This window comes from Talpa occidentalis, unplaced genomic scaffold (assembly GCF_014898055.3).
Source record: "Talpa occidentalis isolate TD23 unplaced genomic scaffold, MPIMG_talOcc4v2.1 talOcc4.7, whole genome shotgun sequence".
In the NCBI taxonomy this organism is placed as follows: Eukaryota; Metazoa; Chordata; class Mammalia; order Eulipotyphla; family Talpidae; genus Talpa; species Talpa occidentalis.
In genome coordinates, this window is record NW_023605083.1 from 51,803,993 (window position 1) to 51,827,093 (window position 23,101).

Consider the following 23,101-nt stretch of genomic DNA (forward strand, 5'->3'; position numbering starts at 1 on the left):
GGTAGGGGGAGGGCCAAGGAGCTAGGTAACATACCTTCTCCCGCCTTGCCTGGCATGTGGAGGCTGGAGCTGGTTCTTTCTGGCTCCGGGAGGTGTTCTCTTGCCCCTGCTACCTCCTTCTTTGTGCAGCAGGTACTGGGGCAGGTGCACCACTGTGAGCTTACTGGCTCCAGTTGGTTACTTCTCGGGCCTTGGTGACTGGACTCCTTTGGCAATTCTAACAGGCAGTGGGCCCAGAACCATCTCCTGCTTCCTCCTGTCCCACACCCCCCCCCAAGGGTGTGCTAGGGGTCAGGAATCTCAGACCTGCTTCTGCCTCAGTTTCCCCTTCTCTCCCACCACCTTATAGAGGTGTTGGGTGACAAACGCTTGGTGGTGAGAAGCGGTGGAGTATGCTATTTTCTCTCTGGATGGTCCTAGGCTTCCTCACCGGGTCTCGGTTTCCCAAGGGGAAATGGATTAGGTCTTCTTCAAGGCTGATTCCTACCCCTTTGGGTGTCTTGTTTCCTATTTGGTTCAAATATTCTGAGGACTGAGGTTTCCACTCCTATATGCTTGCTCAGATGACCCTGTCATAGACCAGAGAGGAAGGGAAGGAGAGAGCTGTCAGTGACCCCTGTCATGGCTCAGCAAGGTGCGGGGTCTTGTCTGAGGTGCCGTAGCAAGACAGAGGCATGGCCAGGACAAGACTTCTCAGGCCTGGTAACCTCGGGTGGTGTGGGTTCGCTCAGCCCCAGCTCTCTGCCAGCCTGGCGACAGACAGACATTGGGGACACTGTTAGATGAAATGGCGAAGTCCATTGTCATCGCTGTAGGTCAGTCCAGTTTCAGAGGGAGTCCCCACCTGGCCATCTTGACCTGGCAAGAGATCATGCTAGGAATTGAGGCCACGGGCAGAGAGATGGTGGCCCTCAGTACCCCATCCAGCACCACTCCCGGTTCACACATCAGCTCCTCATGCCTGTCTGTCCTTCTCTGCCAGCGGGCCTTCCTCTGTCCCCATATCTTCCCAGGTGATTTCTCCTGACCACTCTAGCTCACAGGGAGTTCTCTAAGCTCCCTAAGCCACAGCCCTGACCATCTCACCCCCTTGTGTCAACAGGTAGATACCCACTGTGGGAGTCAGGCCCACCTACACTTCCCTTCCCAGCCATGTGCTAGTAGGCTCCACAAGGAAAAGGCTGCTCAGGAAGTCCGGGCTGATTGTTGGAGGTGTCTGTGGTCTTCAGTGCAGGGATAGTCCTTTTTGTTACTCATTGTCTACATGACAGAGTCCGCTTCTAGGGTGCTGAGGTTTGGGAAAGTGTCCGTGTGGATGTCCAGAGTGATCTGAGCCTGGGCACGCCTCCGTGAAACACATCCCAGTTCAGTTCAGTGGTTCCAAGGCTGAGGAGTCAGGAGAGCCTTGGGTCCTGCCTTAGACTGTGGTCTCCTGGATCTCATTCAGCCCTAATGTTCAAAGTCCATGATGCAATCAACACCTTGGACGACATCTTACTTTAGAACAGTGGCTGAGGAATTTCCCAGAAAGTTCTCTTTGAATCCTTTGATGCAGAAAAGAGCTGCTTGCACTGCATTGAGCCCAGGGAAATGGAGGTGGGAAGCCAGGATATCTCCCCAAAATGTGTTTCTCCTGGGGAAGGGTCTGGTCAGGTGGCAGGGTCAGGTGGGGGGAGCTTGAAGCATAACCAGCCCTGTGATACTCCAGGTCAAAACATTAAAGAAGTAATAATGAGCAGGAGGCTGGGGCCCCGAGGTGGGCATCCTGTCTCAAGGACAGCTTCAAGCCCACCTATGGGGGCCCCAGGGCAGAGGGGGAGCTCTGCACACAGGTCTCAGATGTTCTGGGATGCATCGGGAGTGCAGGATGCGTGATACGTGGGCAGTCTGCTTCTTTGGACCTTAGGGCCCACCAAAAAGCAGGAAGGTATTTACATGGGTGCTGTTGAAGCAACCAAAGCAAGCTGTCTTTCCCAGGCCTGGGGCGGGGAAGACAGGTGGGTGGTCAGATAGCTGGGGGCTGGCAGGAAGGGCTGGGGCTGCAGCTGCAGTTGACTGCAGAGACCCAGCTGCCACTGGGAGAAGCTCGATTGACTCTTAGAAACAGATGTGTCTAGAAGTCCAACAGCCCTACCATAGAACCCCAGAGTCCCTGGCAGGAAAAGGGGGGAGGGAATTTCAGCGAGTTGGGGATGCCTGGGGGATGGTCTCGTTGGACCCCTCTTGCTGTCGTCAGAGGGACTGGGAGGCTATCGCCCTCAGTGATATGTGTTTTAAGTGCTTGGCACCCGCCTGGCTCCGAGGGTCAGTGGCGGTCGTAGGCAGTGGCAGCGGCAGGCGGCGCGGCTCCTCGGGCGGCAGCGCTGTAATAGTACGGGGAACCTGGAAGAGACAGAAAGGGCATGGAGGTCAGAGGGTGACCTTGTGCCCCCAGTCCTATACCTGGGCCCTCTATCCTCCCATGTCCCTCCTCTGTGTCCCATCCTCCCCTCACCATCCTCTCTCACCAAAGCCCCTGCTCCCCAAACTGCAAGCCAGTTCAGGGGTGCTACCTGCTTCGAAGATTTCCCTAGAGCTGGGGTGGGTAGACAGGAGCCCTTAGGACCAATCCTCCCAGCTGCCGGTTTGGGTCAATGATGTTCTACCAACCATGACTTCGATGCCACCCAGCAGAGTTGAGTCGCTGCAACAGAGACCATAGGGCCGGCAAAGCCGCACATATTTGCTGTTGGGTCATTTGCAAAAAAAAACCCTGCTAATCCCTGACCTAGAGAATGCAAAGTCCTCACTTTGGGACCTCGCCCTACAGAAAGAAGTCTCTGCATTTACCTCCCACAACCTGTGCCCTCCTACCACACGCATGCACTACCAGCATCAGGCTCTTGACAGCAGCCTCAAATAATGATAACAGCAACTAGCACAGCTGAGCATTTCCTCTGCTCCCCACTGCTGCGTCCTCACACAGGCGTCTCATTGAAAGCTGCATATGGGATAGGAGAGGTAGCCCATTTTATCACACTCTTGTGCCTTCTTTCCCACACTCGGCTTCTTGCCTGGAATCCTTGGCTGCTCTTTCCTGTTGCCTCCTTCAAGTCCCAGTACCTAATCTCTCCTGGGAAGCCCCCTCACCTCAGGGCTGGACCCCATGCTGCCATTACTCCTGCCTGTGCTTTCTTCTGCTCCCCTGGACAGACAACCCACTTAGGCAGGGGCTGATTCTGCTCATCTTGGTGTCTGTCCCCGTTCGCACTCTAAGGACAAGTGGCACGTGCTCAGCTAAGTAAATGAACAACAGCACCGAGCGCAGGAATGAACAGTAGTGAGGATCCTGCCTATTCATTCACGACTCATTTTCTAAGCCTATTGGGTGCAGGGCTGGGCAATAATGCACAAGCATCACCCTTGACACAGGCCAATATTCAGAGTCAGGAAGGGAAGCAGAGTGCTGAGAAAAGAGCTCTGGGGAATGCAAGATTATTCTGGCAGGGTCATGCATTCCAGAGGATGTGGGATCGGCTAGGGCTTAGAGGACAAGAAGATTTGGACGTGGGCTATGTGGCAGAAGGGCAGGTTGCAGCCCTGCTTCCTGGGACCTCTGGACAGAGTCAGTGTGAGGTCCCTCTGCCCCTGGCCTCCCCCATCATTGTCTCCATGTGGTTTTCTTGGACTACATGCTCTGGAAGTGGCCCCTTTGAGTCTTGCTTTGTGCAAACTCTTCCCTAGGAATGACGAGGCCTAGAGGCTCAGCAGGACCAACAGATTCTCAGCACCACAAAGGTAAGAGATGCTAGGCCATTGCCTCCTTTTACCAAGCAGGAAACTGAGGCTCAACAAACCAAAGACATATACTCAAAGCCATATGGGTTCTTATGCCAGGCCCTGGCCTGGAACTCAGGTCTTCTGCCCCGATTCAGGACTCTCCACCACAATGCAGTTTCACCACCTGCACACCTAACACTTGGGGTGGGGTGGGGGCATGATTACCTAAATGGGCAGCAGCTAGGGCCCTGTTAGCCATAATAGACCACATGTCTGCTAATGTGGAAAGAGGAAGCTTCTTACTTTCCCAGGTGAGGGGACTCATTGGTACTAAAATCTCATCCAAATCCAAAGCAATCCTGGCAACTCCCCCAGGTACAACAACTGGCCTCCAGGGTCTGGAAATGACCAGTCAGGCTCTACCACTTCTTGGCTGAGTGACCTAGGACAAGTGGCTTCACTCCTCTGTACGTCAGTGTTTCCATCTGTAAAATGGGGTCACAATGGCTGTGAGGACACAAGATCAGGATGTAAAAGTGCTTTGGAAATGGACACTTTGTATTCATTAACGTTTTTGATTGCCACAGTTCTGTCTCTGAGAAACTGATATTGTTCAGCCTACAACTGAGGCACACAGTAAATAGCTTGCCCAAGGTGACCAGCTGATGTGTAATCAGGAGAGCAGGATGGGAGATTCTTTAGCATGTCTCACTCCCCTCCAAACCCAGCCCTGTTCAGCAGATACATTTCCCAACTCATCCCTGCCGAAGGAAAGCAGTATGGCCCAGGTAGCAAGGACAGCCCTGTCTGGCTATGCTGTTCTGGAAGGCGTAGACACCAATCCTGTGTCCATGGATTCCCAGAGATGGATCTTTCTGCTGCCTCCTCTGTCACCTCCCCAGCTGGAGTCCTGCCGCAGAGACACCTGTCAGCCTTGCCTGCCCTCTATTCTGTGGGATGGGGACAGTGTTAGGACAGTCACCCACAGAGCATCATCAGGCCAACCCTGCATCCTGCCTGCAGGTGGGCTCAGGAGAGAAGGATGCACGTGAGTGTGTGTGTGTGTGTGTGTGTGTGTATGCGCACGCATATACACCAGACCTGCAAGCCTGGCCATGGCACAAGAGCAGAAAACTACATGGGCTGCCCTTACAAACAGACCTGAAGGGACACAAGCAGTACCAAAGGCTCCTCGGCCTCCATAAATCCCACACTGGCCACCTTTGGAAGCTGGCTCTGACTCTCTTCTCTCAAAGCCTAATCTCTTGACCAGGCTGTCCAGCGGCCTCCATGTAAGAGCTCCACGGTGAACTCAAAAGCACTTGCATCAACCAGGAGAAATGAAAATATCACCTCATAAAGCACTCTGTCTTCCTGGTGCCCATTAGACTTCCATCTAGAATAAACTTGTCCTTTTTTCTGTCATTTTTCCTCTCTAATTCACATTATCATCAATTTACTTCTTGACACAGTCATTTTGGGATCCCACTTGCTCTCTAATCCCTTTACAGCGAACACAGGTGCTCCCATTCTAATCCTAATTGACCAGGCAGCCTCCCTTCCCGTCAGCCCTGCTGCCCTGCTTGCCTCTTCTGCCCCTAAGCAGCGTGGGGTCCCCTCAGGGTTGGGGCCCAAGCAGGACAGCCTGTAGGCAGCTCTGGGGAGGAGGCTCAGCACAGAAGGACGGTCTCCTGAGAAGCTGGGTGCAGTGTGGGCAGTGGTGTTTCTCTGAGAAGGCTTCAACAAGGCCCAGGAATGTGACAGTGGGAGTGAGTAGAGTGAGGGCGTGAACACATGTGAGTGTGTGTGGAGGGTCTCACTCACTCCTTACCTCCCACTCATCTTCCAGGAATGCCAAGGAGCCTCACTACAGGTTTCCATACCCCTGGCACTCTCCCCAGATGGCAGAAATAATCAGTCTAGCTCTCCTGTCTAGAGGGGTTCTTTGGCCTAATGCCCAGAAGAAAGTGGAGAAAGGGCAGACTGGGAGATGTGAATGGACCAAGAACATCTTTGCAAGCCTGTGGTAGAGTAAGCTTGGCATCTCACTCCTCTCAGCAAAAGTGGGATTACTGATTATTTGGGGCTGAGGAACTCAAGAGAGCATCCTGTTCAGCTCCTGCTCATTTAGATGAACTAAGTTTTGATTCCTCCTCTTCTCCATACTGCTTCTGGACCCCCTTCAATGTACTGAGCACCTCCCCTGCATAAACATGCTTGCCAAGTCGCCCTCATCCCAGCCCATGAAATAGAGTCTGGGACAGAGTCAGGCTAGGCACTCAGCCCATACCTAAGAATTGGGGATGGGACCTGGATTTCACTCCAGCATAAGCAATAGAAGTCTCAGATGTTGTCCAGTCCTACTGTCCCCGCTATCCCCCATCCTCTTGGGCTCCTAGCTGCCCACATAGTCAGGTCCAAACTTCTTGTCTGGCTGTCTGATCTTTGGGATGGCCCAAATATCTTCATGATGTCCACAGATCAAGCCGGCACCCACCATGAACAATCTGCCCATCTGAAATGTGGGTGGAGATTGGGCCACAGATGAGCTCTGGATGCTATGCCTGAGAAGGCTTCAGCCACAGGGCAACCAATTTCCAATGGACCTGGCTCTGGAGATATCCATGCAGACATTACCAATCAATCACTGGGCCTGAGAGTCCTTATAAAGTCAGGTAGCCATGACCAATCAATCTGAGTTGACCTCTGTGCTGCCTCTTATTTACAGATTTCTCAGCTGAATATTTATTGATTCTTAAGAAATATGTTACTCTCTTGGGTAGGGACTTTCCCTACCTCCTTTTTCTCCTTCAATGACCCACCCCTTCTTTTTTTTCCCCTCTGTTCCTTTCCTGTGCCATTTTCCCTCATCCACCAAACATGTGGGGGAGGGATGGAGGCCTGGAGAGTGTTTACTTAAGGCCCCACCATAACTTGCATATTGCATGTGTCTCGGGCAAACTACACACACCCCACCTCAGTGACAGACCTCAGGATATTAAGGTACCCTGGCCCAACAAAGGGGAGTGATGGGGCAGCCAATGGCCCTGGGGCCTCCACCAGTACTCACCGAGCAGCCCCGGGTTGGGGAACCTCCAGGAGTCGTTGTACGAGGGATACTGAGGGTGGCTGTAGGGGCTCCCAGAAAACTCACTCCCTGCATGTGATAAGCGGGGAAAGAAACAGGAACCAAATATCAAATCAGGTTTGAAAAATGTCAGTGGTATTTTCCTCTTACATAAACTGCTTGTACTTTTTATAACCAACAAAGGCAAGTCTGGTGCACATCCTTGGTAAGTGGATAGCTGTTATTGGCATTGTCTATATTTTTCCCCAAAAGTGTTCTTGTTAGTGGGAGTGACTACCAGCCTCCCACAAGTGTACTGTGAAATTACCACTTGCCCGGTGTTCCCTGAATTTATTGGCCAATTTTACAGGTGAGGAGACTGATCTCACAAAATGAGTACATCCATCGAAAGCCCCAGACTTGTTGGTTCTCATCCCTGGCCATTGCAGACCATTCCAGGACCCTAGTGTGGATACAGTTCCACCTCCCACATGTTTCTGGAGTGACTCTGGATTGAGAAGCCACAGGTGACCTAACTCTAGTCTGGCCCTCTGAGCTATGAACTCAGAAATGGCTTCTCCCAGAGCCTTGGCCCAATGGGACAGATGACACATAAACTCAGAGCCTCTCCTGGGACAACAGTCTGCTGAATGGAAGGGACAAGCCAAAGGGCTGGGGAGCTCATAAGAGGGAGCAGTTGGGGCCTTCCAGGCACTGGGGTGTGCTCAGGCAGGACCTGCAGCTGTGCCAGGTGGGGACAACAGTGGGTGTGGGAGGGGGCACAATGGACTTGGGGTGGTTCGCTCTTGCCCAGCTGCTCATGGACCAGTGATCCTTGCACTTGGAACATCCCCATATGCTCACTTCCAACCCCAGGAATCCTCCCTCCCACCAGCTAGTCACAGGACAGGAGTTCAAAATTCCTGCCACAAACCTTACTGCCTGGTCTCTATAGCAGGCAGGGCCCGGCCTGTGTCCTCCCCGTGACTGGGGACACCCAGAGGGCAGGGTTCAAATCTGACTCATCACAGGGACCCCAGTGCCTGGCACAGGTTGTGTCGGTGGTTGGCTATTGAATGGCTTTTAAAGTCACTGGTTACAAAACATGTGGGCTCCTCACTGGCCATGGTGACAGGAGTTACAGCCCCACGAGACCACCTTCAGCCCACACATGCTTCCATGGATTTGTCTCAGGGATGCTGAAGGGCCAAAGTGCAAGAGCCTCCAGAAGGAGCAGCCAGAATCGGGACCAGAGCACTGTTCTTTCCCTGAGGGCCTACACCCAAATGCTGGGGCTCAGTCAGGTGCAGCTGGAACAATAACGCAGGACTTGGGGGCCAGTTACTCCCACCCGCTGAGCCAGGTGGGCCTCCTCCCTATTTCTAAAGGCAAGCACAGGCAGAATGTGCGTGCACACACACGTGCGCACTCCTCCCCAGGCCTCTCTGGGGGCCACTCCCAGCCTGACAGGCTGAGACTTCCAATTCTCTGTTTTTTATGCCTCAGTGGTCAGGGTGTCAGGTTCCGGCGTACGGAGGGAGAGCATGGTGACAGTGCTGGGCCGCAGCCGCCCAGCCTCAGCATATCCATCAGCGCCACGGCACCTCCTCCTCCTCCTTGGGGGCAGGGTGGGGGTGCACAGAGACAGAGAGGCCTGAAGAAGGGGACAGCTGCCCTCCCCTCTCGCTCCAGGCGCCTGAGGAACTGTCCCATCAGAGGCACTTCCTGACAGCCCTGGGCCTGGACCCAGGGCATTGGGCTCCTCTGGCAAAGTCATCCTTCATCTCCATCTAGCAGCACCACACCTGACTGCCAGGCCCAGCTCCAAGGCCATCTCTTCCAGGAAGTCTTCTTGGTCTCCAGTCCCAAAGGTGCAGGTCTCAGGTGCAAGGCACTAGAGCGAGACTGCCTGGATTCAGATCCTGGGTCTACTTCTTCCTAGCTCTGTGATCTTAGACAAAATCACTCAGTCTGTCTATATCTGTTTCCTCCTCAGTAAAGTTAGGGCAATTAATGGGCCCTACCCCATAGGGTCGCTGTAAAGCAGAAGAATAACACACAGAGTAGCTGACATGAAGTGAATACCCCATAAATGATGGCCACAGAGGCAAAGCCCTGATATCAGCCTCTAAAGCCTCCTTGGCACCCAGAATCTATTATCCCTCCTGACAACCCATGAGGTTCACAAAGGTGGCTGCAACTGCCAGATGCTATATGTGAGGAAATAAAGCCTCAGGAAGGTAGGGAAGGTAGGAGGACTTGGCTGGGCCAGGAGGTGACTTCAAGGTTGGGCTCCTGTCTTCCACACAGGGCCCTCTGCCAGGACACCACCACCTTGGGCCTCTGTCTGCCATGTGTTAGAGAGCAGAGCAAGCCTCCCTGGTGATGCAAGGGATTAAGTCTCAGCATTATGAAGCTGTCCGCAGCCACTGCAACACGAGTTCGATCCCCGGCCAAGGAGGTGACCCACACGGTGCATCAGACCTCTCCGGTCTCATCTGCTGCTCCTCTCAGCAGTGTATTTTCGTACAATGCTGTATGAAAATACACTGCTCCCCACTCTGTCTCTGTGAATTGTCTCACCCTCCACACTTCTGGCCTACACCCCAGCTCTTGTATGCATAAATAAATACATCTTTAAAAAAAAAATAAAGGGCAGATCAGATCAAGTGCTGTCCAAAGGCAGTCCTTGTCTGATGAGCCTGAATTTTACTTCTCAGGGGCCACTGTGCTCCTGACAGGGAGGGATGCCCCTCCTTGGGGCTGTGAGCCTACTTGATACTGGCTTTCTTTGGGTCTGGAGGCTCCCACCAACAGTTTCATATCCCTGCCTGAATTCACCACCATCATTACCCCCAAGGAGCATTTACATTTTCTCCCTCAAACCTTGAAATAGCAACTTAGAAAAATGAGCCTTGGTCAGCCAAGTGCAGATCTAGGGGAGCACTTTCTGGGGTGGAGGGGAGCAGTGAGCCAGGAAGAACAGGGTTTTGATATGCAGAGGGAGCCAAGGTATTGCAGGCACAAGCAACGGTCTATATGGGTAAGGTTAGTGTATGCTCCCTCACCTCCCATGATCAGGTCCTCATGAAGCTCAGCAGAGGCAAAGCACTGAGCAGAGTGGGAATTGGGGGCAGGATCCAGATCCTTTGCTTTCATTAGGGTCGGAGCCCAGAAAAGCCTTCATGCCAGAGTGTGCAGGACGACTGGAGCTTCCAGGGATCCCAGCCTGCTGGTTGCTGTCACAGTACAAGCGAGAGGGACAGAGCTTGGGTGACAGTACAACTGCAACACCCATGCACCTAAGATGATGCCCCTCAAGTGCAGCCATGGTAGTCTCAGGACAGAAAATGAAAGTCCCCACTTCTGGTTCACGGTTGGGGCCCCAGAGGTGCATCCAAACTCACACAGAACAAAACTCACACAGAAGCACCTTCTCTTGTGACTGCACAGCTCACCTCTTTCCATACTTTGCCAACTCTCAGAAATACTGAGTCCTTACACTGGGTCCTCATGAGAGACAGCTCCTGCACTGTCTGGAGTTGGTCACATACAAGCCCCTTGGAACTCTTTCAACAGTGAAGCCCAAGGCACATTCTTCTCCACCCTGGCCCTTTGGGAGCAAGTGGCCCTGAGGAGAAGCCAGGATGGGCCCAGAACCAAAGAGACCTGCGGTCAGCAAGGCAAGTCAGGCCCAGTAAAAAGCCAGGGGAGCAGAAGAGGGACAGAGGGAAGGCGTGCCCATAGGTGGGTGTGGCTATTCCTGTGGGCAGAGCCAGGAGAGAGCACCCTCTGTTTTCAACACTTGGTAGCTGTGTGGCCTTGGGTGGGTGACTGAACCTCTCTGGGCAGTGTCTCCTCCTCCTCTCGCCTACTAAAACACTTACATGGTAGGAATGGCCAGAGGTAAATGAGGTAACATTATGGAAGATTAAGATTCTGAATCTGGGAGGGAAATACCCTCTCCTGGGCCAAGGGGACCAGCGAAGTTGGAGAGAGAAGGAAGAGGAAAGAGTGTCTTTTAAAAGCTGAATAGGACCAGAAAGGAATTTTACAACACTCACCTCGTCCCTGGGTATGCAAAAGGAAGCCCAGAATGGGGCTAGGATGGAGTAGAGAGGTAAAGTAAAAGAAAACAGAGCTGAATTGGGAGGGGGTGTTATTGAGGATGGGGACAGGGGCAGGGGCACATGAACCATGGTGGGGGGGGGTGTCTCAATTCCTATTTGAAGTTATCCAGATGGAAGGCTGTGTCACCCACCCCCACTGCCCACACATTCATTAAGCTGGCTACACGGTCAGCCACCTTGTACGTGGTTGTTTCCCCTGCCATGGAATTTGAAGGAGCTGACTGAGTGCCATGTTTGAGTAGCCAGTGGGATTGAGATAAATAAATGTGGTCCAAGAACAGTAGAGACTGCAAAGCCCAAGAATTCAGTGACATCAGGAAAGATGAGCTAGAGGCGTAGAAAGAAGATGGGATTTGACAGAACAGGTACATTGTGTCCCTCAGGACCAGACAGGGAGGGCTGCTTGGGAACTGGGGGTGGGGTGGGAGTGGGAGGGGCCTCCTGGAAAAAAAAAAAGTGAGTGAAACGGGAAAGAGAGAAAGAAGACCAGCTGCCATGAAGTGTCTCTGAGGGTAAGGGGCAGCCTCCCATCAAAGATGTTAGAGCCAAGAGCGCCAGGCTTGGGGCCACAGGACTTGGCTTCTCCCTGGTCAGCCATGGGCCCAGCACTCATTCCCCTGTTCCTGCCCAACTCCAGGCCATTCATTCCATCCTGGAATTAATGGGAGGTAAAATCAGCCCAACCCCTCCACAGCACAAATTTATCTTACATGGACTCTTGCCGACCCGTGCTGTTATTCAGAGTCCCAGATTATTAAGACTGGAAAGAATTTGAGAGATAATTTCCCTCAACCTCCCTCCCCCAGAGCTAGAGTTGATCAGAGGCAAAGCAGGATGATAGTCCCCAGGCCCTGGGGTATTCACCATCCCAAGGACCAGCAGAAGAAGAGGAATCCCCCTGCACACCCCTTCCCACACCCGTGCAAATTTTCAAACACACAGCAAAGTTAAAAGGATTTTATAGTGACCACTATGTACCCACCACCTAATTCTACCATCAATACTTTTTTTTACTTGCTTATCATATGTCACCATCTCTCCAGCCTTTTATTCATCTTATTTTTTATGCATTTCAAAGTAAATTGTAAACATCAGTACATTTTCCCTTAAGTGTCTCAGCATGCATATTAACTGAAACTCATTATTTGTCTACAAGCATTTTCTTTTGGTGTGAAGTGTACACACAATGAATGGGTAAACGCACACATCTTAAATGATCTATTGCTGTGATTTGGCAAATGTGTACACCTGTGTAATCAACTTCTATCAGGATTAGGACATAATCATCATCCCAGAGAAAGTTCTCTCATTCTGGAGAAGGGAACTTTTGGTCAACTGTGCACCTACTTATCTGAGAATCTGATCAAGTCTTGTGCACGCACATACACACACACACACACACACACACAGACATAGACTCTAAGATTAGTACTGACACCCCAAACCCTATTGCTGACCTTGACTTACAAACCAAAGATTCTTTCAAAGCTACTAAATAAAACAAAGCTAGAGAAATGCATGTTCTTTTCTCAGACTCAGAAAGCAGAGACTTTGGAAATGTAGGATAAGCGGTGGGTTTCCCCCAAACAGCACTGTCTTCCAAATATAGCAGAGCTGGCTGTAAAAATCAATGAGGTGACTAGAAAGGACTGATTAAAATTAAAAGTTTAAAGGGGACCATGAGAAAATGCACTTAATGCAGCTGAACTGGAAACTCCAGGGCCAGGAAAATGCAGAGAGTCAGAGATGTTTCCAGTTTCCCCTTCACTACAAGCTCAAAGATGGCAAGAAAGTCGAAGTTTCCTAAAATTCTCAGAAGTGACAAGTAAACGGGCTCAGTGTAGCTCTTAATTAACCCAAAACGACACCTGCCAGATGATGGGGATTTGCAGAGCGCGCTGGGGGCCGACCCCATCTGCAGATGGTGGGCTCCCACCTCTGCTCGAGACCTTGGCCGACTGTAATTAACATACAGAAAGTCTTTCAAAGTGACTTCACAGCCAAGTTCTATTTCTGAGGCTTCAAACTGGGCTGGGAGAGGAAATCTTTGAGGAGGAGGAGGAAGAGGAAGGAAAGATTTGAAAAAGTGGGTGAGATTCTGCCGGTACTCCCCTGTGGTTTTGCAGCAGGGCTCAGCTGCTCCTTGGGGTGTTACTGAACAAGGCCGTCTATGAAGACAGTGACCATAATTCAAGTAGCTCACACAGACACAGCCAACCTTTATGCTATATATATAATACAAATTATACATTTGTCAATACATATGACATAACTCATATAGGTAAAATATACCATAGCCTGTATTATGTATTAGTACACATTATATATTATATTAGCATACATTATTCATTATATAAATAATTTATATAAATTATTATAATACACACAGGTATACATAACATATACACATAATCATATATGCATGTATAGTTTTAAGACTCACATATACATAGCATATATACGTGTGTATATACCCATATACACATACTTGCACACACATGCACACAGGAACACTGTCAAAGTCTTTCTAATGACTTGATCAAGTCCCTTCTCCTCACCAAGCCTCAGTTTTTTCATCTGCAAAACTTGTGTGTGGAGAGATTTAAATAACTGACCTCAAAGGACTTTCAGCCTAAGACTCCTATCTTCACTGCATTCCTCTTCTCCCCAGCCTGGACCCCTTCAAGGGGTCTTGCTTCTCTCCAGAGCAAGACCTTCCTGGGCTCCCACTGGGGAAAGGAAAACCCAAGCAAGCTCAGTAAAGGTCAGGCCTGTCAGCCTGGACAGCCCAGCACAGAGCATCGATCCATTTCTGGGAAAAACCTCTTCCCCACCAGCTCAGGTTAGACACGAAGGCACAGAAAAACAGAGAGAAGAGAAAAACCAAGAGAGAGGGCAAGAGTGAGGGAGAGAATACAGAATGTGCCTCATTTCTGTGTCTCTCCAAGAACCATGGGCTCTAGCTGGATGGCTGTGCCAGGCAGGCCACAGTGAGACCAACTGTCCTCACTGCTGGCTGGCCACGAGGCCTAGGGTGGCCATTCTGGGCCCCCATCTGGTCCTCCGCAGCCCACTCCCTCTGTCTACGCTGTAAAGACCTGAACTCAAGGGAGACACCGCAGCATTGCAGCTCCTCTACCTTGGGTCACGGGCTATTCCTGAACCTACCAGTTGGCCATCTATCAGAGACAAGAACTAGAACCCCAGTGCCACATGGGCCAGGAGAAACATATTAGTGGGCTGTGCAGTGTTTAAAAGGGCAAGGCTATCCTAAGTCACAGAACAAGCAATTTAGAACCATTGTCCTATCCCTAAGGCCAACTTCCCACCTGGGCCCATCAGGCATTTCAGTATGAGACCCCTGGCTATTCTCTGGCCCAGCTGTTCTGGTTATATTTGAATTCACTCTCCTGTGTGGTCTTATGCTAAACTCCTGTTCCATCCTGACCCTCATCTTAAGCAAACGACGGAGGAGACACTGCAAATGCAGCCTCACAATATAAGACAATACCTTCTAGTGCCACTGAGCCACTTAGTTGAGTGACCCTGGAGAAGTCACTTTACCTCTATGAACCTCAGCTGCTATTTGCAATGTGGTTATGATAACACTCACGGGAGCAAACAATATCAGCGCATTTCAAAGCCCTCTATGAATCAGTGCTCTACACAGTGAAGGGCTATTCTGTGCTTCATTCAGTCCTCAGCAAAAAGTGCACAGTCCATGTGTGACTGCTGTAGAGCTGGGTGCCCTGGGGCTTGTTTTCAATGAAAAGTACATCTCCAGATGGCTTTCTTGCATTTCAACAAGAGTCCCACATTCTTATTGTAGGGAAAGTCTTGGACTAGGTGTCAAGTCTCTGCCATTGTGTGACTTTAAGCATGTCCCTTTCAGGTTCACTTAGCTCTTTCCCCAAATGGGAACAGACAAGGTATCATGGGAGGGAAACCAGATTGGTTTCTAATCTTCCTGCCACTAAGAAACACTTGTTTTCCAGTGACTTCTGTTCAAATGATCCTTTGCTTGCTTAAATGAGTCCAGTCCCACACCCTTTGCAAGTGTCCTACCAGGATTTTTGTGAGCTAACAGAGGATTTCCACCAGGCTGCTTGTAAAGCCGAAACAAGTCCCTAACCCCCATTACTGGCTCCCAGACTCAAAAAATGGCCCTACCTCCCTCCAGCTCAGAGGCCCTCTAACCTCCCCACTCACTCCCAGAGCCTTCAGGGACCCCTCTCAGGCCAGTGTCAACCTAAAGCTGACTTACTTTTCTGTGACCTAGACCTTGGCCTGTCCCTCAGAGCTGCCAGGGGTCCTCCTCTGAAGAAATGGCCTTCCCCTGGCTGGGCCTGGCTCGGAGAAGGCCCCAGCACCCTGCCGCTGACTAATGAGGGGGAGGTGACAGTGTCATACCTTGCTGGGAAGTCACAGTGCTAGTCCCGACCCGTGCCTCCTGCCATCAAATTTTAATGCTGCTGCTGACATATTTATGGAATACCTCACCAAGTGTTTGCGAGGAGACCAGACAAGATTTACCTCCACAATTACCACCGCGATGTGCGGGCTTTGCTCTGTGCTGGGAACTCGGCAGCACAGAGGCCCCGAGCCCCAGTGCGCCCCAAGGAACACACTCAATTCCGCACACCTTTCCTGCCCCCAGTGTGCAGGACCCGGGACCAGGGGAGGACAGAGATGAATCAGACACGGTCCCTGCCCACCATGAGCCCACAGTCTGCGGGAGGAGGCAACATACACATTAATTACAGGGATCCTGGGAGCTGGGAGCCAGCGCAGGACACAGGTACGACATGCAGGCTGGAGAGGGGGAGGGGGACTTATTTGTCTACTTATTTGTCTCAGGGTCAAGAGCAAAAATGAAGATAGGGTTTTGTGGAACCATCTAGCTGCTTCAGCTCTCCTGGCCCCTCCTCTGCCTAGAAGTCTCCCCATGCTCTCTATCCCCCATCCTGCTGGCCTGAGGGACTCAGTAGCCCCCTCTTCTTCACTACCTGTCTTCTGCAGGGCACACTGGGAGTGGGATGCAGACTCCCAGCTCCTTACTCTTCCTCCTGTGTCAACACATTTCTTTAAATTGTGTTGCTCTCCCATGATGAAGCCGCCCCAGGGGGCAAGAGCTGACCCAAGCCAGGGGTTCTCAGAACTTGCTGCCCCGCAGAATCTTCTGGGAGCTTTAAAAAATGCAGATGAATAAGCTGTACCCCATCCTGGACAAGTCAGAATCTGGACTCAGGGATCACTCTTCTAAGGTGATCCCAATGTGTGGTGCATTTGAAAACCAGTGGTGGGGCACTTGGTACACAGAGCAGGGCAGCATTGGTGCCGCTGGGGAGCTAGTCAGAAATGCAGTGTTCTGGGCCCCACTGTAGCCTGGCTGAGCCAGAATTTGCCCTGGAAGAGGATCCCGGGACAGGGTGGGGGCTTGTGCGCAGTAAAGGGTTGGAACAGTGAACCATGTTAGAGTTTCCAGTGTTCTTATGGCATATTGATATCTAGTCCCCAGGCCCTGTGCAAAGGGATTCTTAAGAAGGCCAGCCTCTAAGAGGTTAACCACTTAGAGGGGCCAGCCTAGTATGGGTGGACCCCAGTGGTCAATGGGCAACTGCAACTATTACTCAGCGAGCTTGACAAGACATGCGCTCTTGTCAAGACATGTGCAATGTGTCTACCTTGACGCAGGGCACACAGAGGGGCGCTCTGTGGTGAGAGCTGAATCAGGATCGCCCCCAAGCCTGCCCTCACAGCTGCTAAGGCTGAACCAAGAGGCAGGAGCCTGATATAAAGACTCACAGGAGGAAGGCCCTGTCTCAGTCCAGGCCTCAGTTTCCCTAGGAGTGCAGTGAGTAGAAATTGGCTGCAGTCCTGAAATTGGCTGCTGATGGAGATCTTCTCTTCCTTATATTCAACTGACACTTGCATCTGCGTCCTCTGACCAGTCCACAGAGCTGGCTAAGAGGTGGTATGGGAAGGAGGGGCTTGGGGGAGGGTGGATGTCTTTGGGGGCCAAGGGAGAAAGACCAGAGAAGCCTCTTAAAGGAGGGATAGGGGAATCCCCACAGTTGTGTTGGGGAACCCAATGTGTCTACCTTGATGCAGGACACACAGTAGACTGTCAATATTTCACCTACCCATTCATTCACCAGATATTGACTGAGTGCCTACTAGGTACCAGGCACTGTTCTAGACACTGAGGATACAGCTGTGAACAACACACAGAAGTCCCTGCCCTCAGAGAATTTATATTCTAGTGTAACAAACAGACAACAAACAGGAAAAATTAATAAAAATAGAGCATACAGGGTGTGTTAAGAAGAAAACATTGTATCATTTTAGGTTGAGTGACAAGAAACAGCTTCACTGAAAAGGTGATTTTTGACAAAGAGTCAAAGGAAGTGAGTTAGCTATGTGACTCTCTGTGGGAAGAGCATGCCATGCAGAGAGAACAGCAAGTGCAAAGGCCCTGAGGCAGGAGAGTGGTGGTGTGTAGGAGGAGCAGCTAGAGCTCTGTGTGGCTGGAGAAGAGGAGAAAGGGAGGAAAGGACAGATAGAAGGAGGGAGGGAAGGAGAAGCTGAGGTATAGGAGGGAAGTTTGTATAAGGACTTTGGCCTCTACTCTAAGTGAGCAAAGGAGGGACATGACCCGACTCAAATTTTAACAAGCTCACTCTGGCTGCTGTTTTGAGCCTGGACTAAAGGTGGCAAAGGTGGCAGTAGGGATACTGGTAAGGACATTACTGCAGATATTTACTGAAAGACTGACCTACTCAGAGAGTGGGCCCCTCTGGCGCTTTGGAGCCCAGTGCCATGAGGCTGGGAAGGGCCAGGCTGTGCTGGCATGCAAGCAGAGGGCCAGCCGACCAAGACCAGATATGGGGGGATTGGGTGGAATGGAGAGTACCCTGGATTCCTGCCTCTGCGTGATCTCAGGCCAGCCTCTTCCTCTCGCTAAGTCTACGACAAAATGATAACCAAGGCATTTAAAGGGTTGTGGTGAGGATCCTATGAGAGCATGGATGTATCAATTTTGGAAAAAATGAGAAGGGGTGCATGGCCATAAAGGTGGTCCTGTCCTGTCCTGCCACACGCCTGGAATGCAGGAGGACGTTGTGTCCCAACTCTCCACTAGGGGGAGCCTAGGCAATTCTTCCTAAAGCAGAAATGATGTTTGCAGGCATCCATCCTGTCTCACCCTGCCATTTGGCATCGGGATCCTGTGGTTGGCAGAATGTTCTAAGAGATGTTCTAAGTAGCACAACAGCAACTATTGAGACATTGGTACATGAAGTTCCAAAGTTCCATCACATTTATTCATGAGCCCGAAATAGACAACCGAAGAGTAGTTGGAAAGGGAAAGTCATGGGAAGGAAGAGTCGCCCTGGCTCTAGGTGTTTGGTCTGCGGCTGGCAGGCGGAGTGGCTTGCAGTTCACCCCCTGCATGGGTTTGTGTGTCTGTTTTCACTCTTGGTCCACAGGTTATACAATGTGGCTGCTCAGCCCTTCACTAAACATCTACTTGGTGCCAGGCTCTGTGCTGGCAGCGGATGGTATCATGAGGAAGCAGGAATGCCTTCTGCCCCCATGTAGCCACATCTATCTGAAGGCTAAAAAAGTCCTCATAAGATTCCCTTAAACAGGGAAAAGGGTCAGGGCAGCCACGAAGGAATGAGCAGGCTGTTTAAGGCACGAGTATATGAACTCACTGGGCGTGTGAGATCAAGTGCAGCCTGCTCTCCATTCTGCAAACTCTGAATCCTGGCATGGGGCTTCATCTGCTCATAGGAGGAAGGAGCAAGGTCCTAAGAAATAGTCGGGGGGGGGGGGGTTGGGGAGGAGCTTCAAGATAAGCTCTGTGGCTTTACTTCTCTCTCCAGCAGTAGCTTCTGGACTCTGCTGTCACAGATCAGGAAGGACCATAACAATGACACAGTGTATCCCCCAAAGACAATTATACTTGCCCTCCCCCCCCAGAGCTGTCGTATAACCCACACTTATCAATACTGAGAAGGTACCAAGCACAAATCATCTGCAAGGGGGAGTTATCTTGCTACGCATAGTTGAGGCTGGGAGCATGAGCTGGCTTCAAGGGCCCTGTGATTTCACTCCCTAAAAGAGCAAGCGAGACTGGACTCTATCCCAACCCTGCCACATGGGCAAGTCACTCCATGTGTGCTAAGGCCTCAGCTTCCTCCTCTGCGAATAGGATAATGTCAACACCAACCTAGTACAGTCACTGTGAAGGGCAACTAAGTTGGAGAGCGAAAGGCACTCAGCACAGGGACCACACATAGATGTTCTCAACAAAGGTCAGCTACAGCTGCAAAGCAGGGTCTTCTCCTCTCTCTCACTTATCCTCATTACAGCTGATGGGGATGCCTCCACCATAAAGCTGCTGAAACTGAGGTCCAGAGGGGGAAAGGTGACTCCCCCAAAGACAGTATGCCCGGAGGTGGGACTAAGGCCCAAGGCTGCTGGTCCAGGGGCTTGACCCACACCACAAGTCTTCTAAGCCTCTCCCTGGTCTCCATTCCACTGGAGGAATTCCATGGATGGATTTGGACAGAGATGCTCCAGGTCTGGGGGCAGGTGAGCAGGGATATGTTAAGTCAGGTCTGGAAGACAAAGGAGGAGAACAAGCAGGACTTGAACTTGCTCCTTGTGGATGTGCAGGTGAGAGTCCCGACAGACCACTCAGAACCCACCAGCTATGAGGCTCCCTGTGCCCCAATGGGGCCCTGAGTCAGGAGGCCACCCCTCTACCCTCACTCTGCCCCAACTGCCCCAATTCCACCAACCAGCCTCCCCCGCCAGCCCACCCGCCAGCCCGCCTGCCTCCTTGGCCCTCCAGCATGGTGGCAGGCCCTGCCTGTTCCCCAGGGAGCCCGCCGCCAGGCCTGATGGCGCTGACGGAGGGAGGGAGGCCGCCAAGCTGTCAGTCTGGAGGTGCCCCTCGGAGCCCCTCCTGGCTGGAGCGAGGAGGGTGGGCCGGCACTGGAGCCGGGCTGTCAGGGCCTTCACAGAGACGAGGCCAGAGAGGCGCTGCCTGACAGCTCGCCCACCGAATTAGGACCATTTGCATGCTAATTTCCAGCGCTCTAACGGGCTGGCAGGCTGGCTGGGGTGTGTAGAGTGTGCAGAGAGAGGCTGCCTCGGCCTCCCCGCCCGCGATGGAACAATGCTTGACTGATCTAGCTGCGTTAACGAGCAAATTATGGTAATTTTGTTATTACAAATGCATAGAAATTTCCAAAGCAGGCAGCCATTCAGGGCAGCTCCCTGCTCCTCCCCCCTCCTAAATACCGAGCCCCCTGTTTGTACACACGGGTCTGGCATCCACTCCAGGGATGGAGCTTTCTCGGGGCCCCGCTTGCCTTGTCGCCCTCCCCGAGGGGCCAAGATGAGCTGGCCGGGAGCTGGTCACCCGTCAGGGCCTCCCTTCCCATCAGCAGCCGAACCCTCAGGTCCTGCACCCCTCAAACCTCATCCTCTTATCCCCAAGAAAAGGGTGGTGCCCCGGACTTGAAATGCCACAAAACCACCACATTTGAGCTGGTCTCTTCCCATCTGAGCAGGTGACATGGGTGATTTTCCCCATCGTGCTCTTGGGTCTTGAGAAACTCAATTGTTTCTGTGCCCACCCTGTGAAGTGGGCTCAGCACCTAGGAGGAGCTCAGGGATGTCCAACAAAGGAATGAATGAATGATGAATGAATAAATGACTGATGAATGGATGAGTCAGTGACAGAGTGAATGAAGGAAGGAAATAGGGATGAAGGAGAGGAGAGAATAAGGGAGGAGGGAGAGAAAGGAAGAGAGGAAGGAAGAGAGGAAGGAAGGAAGGAAGGAATTTCACAAAGGAGGACAATTAAGAGAACCCCACCTGGTCAGCTTACTGGTGGCATAATTAATCCAAGACCTCATCAGAGGAGTTTATTTGCCAACTGGCAACCCCTCCTGGTATTTATAATTGTCCACTGTCAAAATTACAAATTGTCCCCACTTTTCTGGTGATCTTCTTTTTGATTAAAAGTATGTTTTTGGAAGCATGCTCTGGAATGTATCCAGACAGAAACTGTTTCCAAAAAAGCCACTCCTGGCTCCCAGCAGTGACATGTGGGGACCTCCAGGCACAGGGCTGCGTAAGTGGCGGCCCCCGTAACCATGAGTCCACCGGTGGGTGGGGGCGGCAAGGCTACCTCCGTGCCTCTGCGTGTGACCAGCTGGCAGCTCTCCTATTTTATGACGGATTTCAAGTTTGGGCTGACGTTATTGAAAGGTCAAGAAGCTGCCTCAAATCCATTTTGGAAGTCAGTGGGGAATAAATCATCAATTACGGAGGAGAGCAGCACCGAGCAAGAGCTGCTCAGGTGGCCCAGGAAGCTCGAGCCGCCCGGCTCTCAGCAGCGTGGGAGGCAGAGACCTAAATTCAAGCAGAGACTTTATAACCTCAGCCAGGGTCGCCGCCAGATTTTTCTATTTGTCTGATTTTCTAATTGGGTCACAACTTCCAGAGGGAAACTGAATCCAGGAAAGAAAACAATCATTTCTTTGTGTCTAGCTGCCTGACTCTGGGGGGGAAAGCAGAGAGCTGGGGTCTTGGTGTGGCCTGTAGGTCCCAGGCTGAACCTCGGAGGGGTCTGGGGAGGTCCTGCCTGCATCCTAAGATATGCCTTGCATCTGGCCAGGTCCCCGGACTGGGGAAAGAATCTGGGCTCAGGAAAAACATGACCAGGTGGGTGTGAGGTAGGGCAGGAGTCCTGCTTTGAGTTGTTCTAGAAGCTAGATCACCCAGAGACAATACCCCCCCCCCCCCAGCAATATCAGGCCCGTATGAGGTCAGGAGGCAAAAGCTTCCTTTTCACTGAACTACAGGATAGGGACAGGGAGGGGCAACAGAGCAGGTTGGTACCACAAAAAGAGAGCTAGCCTGGCCTTTTCTCTGATTTGTCATATGACCTTGAACGAGTCCTTTTCTAGCCCTCAACTGCACATTTCTGGGTTCATTTCTAAGGTTGCGTTCCATCGACAACAGAGGGAGAAGTGGCTACACAATGTGCAAAGGCCCTCTCCAGCCCCTCCGTGAGATCTGTGTTGGAACAGAACCCTCCCCCGTGAATCCAGACAGGACTAAACACCTTCAATGCTTCTATGGGCAGATTCCCCCTAAATCAAGGGCAGGGCCTGAGCTGGAGACCACTGAGTCAATGCTTTTGCTGCTGCCCCCAGTTTCGTGCTCTAAGCTCATTGCCCCCAAAGGTCCTGGGTGGCGGTGGGTAGTCTCCAGAATCTAATTCTCTTGCAGCCTCACTTGTCCAGGTGTCTCTGACCAGGGAGTTCTCTTTGCAGGAATCTCCCACCCAAAGGACTATCAGAAAGTTTGCACCTTCACAAAGTTCTGGGGGCTGTGGGAATTTGCTTCATTCCAAGACTCCTGGGGCAGACATGGTGTCTCTCCTGACCCCAGATCTGCTGATCTCGCTGTCTTTCATGTCAACACAGAGAAAGCAATTCCTAGAATTAGCACAGTGTTGCCAAATCCTTTCCTTGTCATCTAGGCTCAATCACTCGCTGCCTGCACGGCCTCAAGCAGATCCCGAGCCTCAGTTTTCATCTCTGTGAAATGGCGCTGCTCACGGCTCCCCGTGCCTGCCTGGCGGGGATTCACTACGCAGAGAGGGTGGTGAATTGTAAAGATCCGTCCAGATGGTGGTTCGTTTCCTTCGCATTGTTGTGAACAAGACTTCAAAATGACCACAACTGTCAGGCATCTGGCTGTGCGGGACAATGCCCGCGGCATCGGTGACCCGGCTGGTCTTTAGACTAAGGGACAATGATAACACCCTTGTCGTTTGAAGGTTTCCTCTCCTCCCTCATTTCTGTCTTGCTGTCTTTTCCACTCCTTCCCTTTCTCTTTCTCTTTTCCTTTCAACCCCGGATCTAAGTCGCCCTGAGCCGAGTCCTTTATTTGTGCTGTAGCACATAGACTCTTATAAAGAAAATTCATTTGTTCAGGGTCACCGCGTGGTTTTTCATTAAAAACAAATTACCCGCATTCAGGGAGGACATCTGGGCTTCGCGGGTCCCATTAATGACTATATTTCCAGCCTCCCCGGCCCGGTTGGGCTCCCCTTGCC

General features: G+C 51.7%; 1 protein-coding gene across 1 annotated transcript in view; it reads right to left on the reverse strand.

Annotated features, from left to right (window-relative positions):
• Positions 1-373: 373 nt before the first annotated feature.
• PAX5 (paired box 5) overlaps positions 374-23,101 on the reverse strand; it is a 154,250-nt gene continuing 131,522 nt past the window's right edge. The window contains exons 9-10 of the mRNA XM_054689166.1: positions 6,830-6,916; positions 374-2,382 (exon numbers count right to left, since the gene is read on the reverse strand). Of these exons, the coding sequence (XP_054545141.1) occupies positions 2,306-2,382; positions 6,830-6,916 (164 nt within the window). The 3' untranslated portion in view covers positions 374-2,305. The remainder of the gene's footprint in view (positions 2,383-6,829; positions 6,917-23,101) is intronic.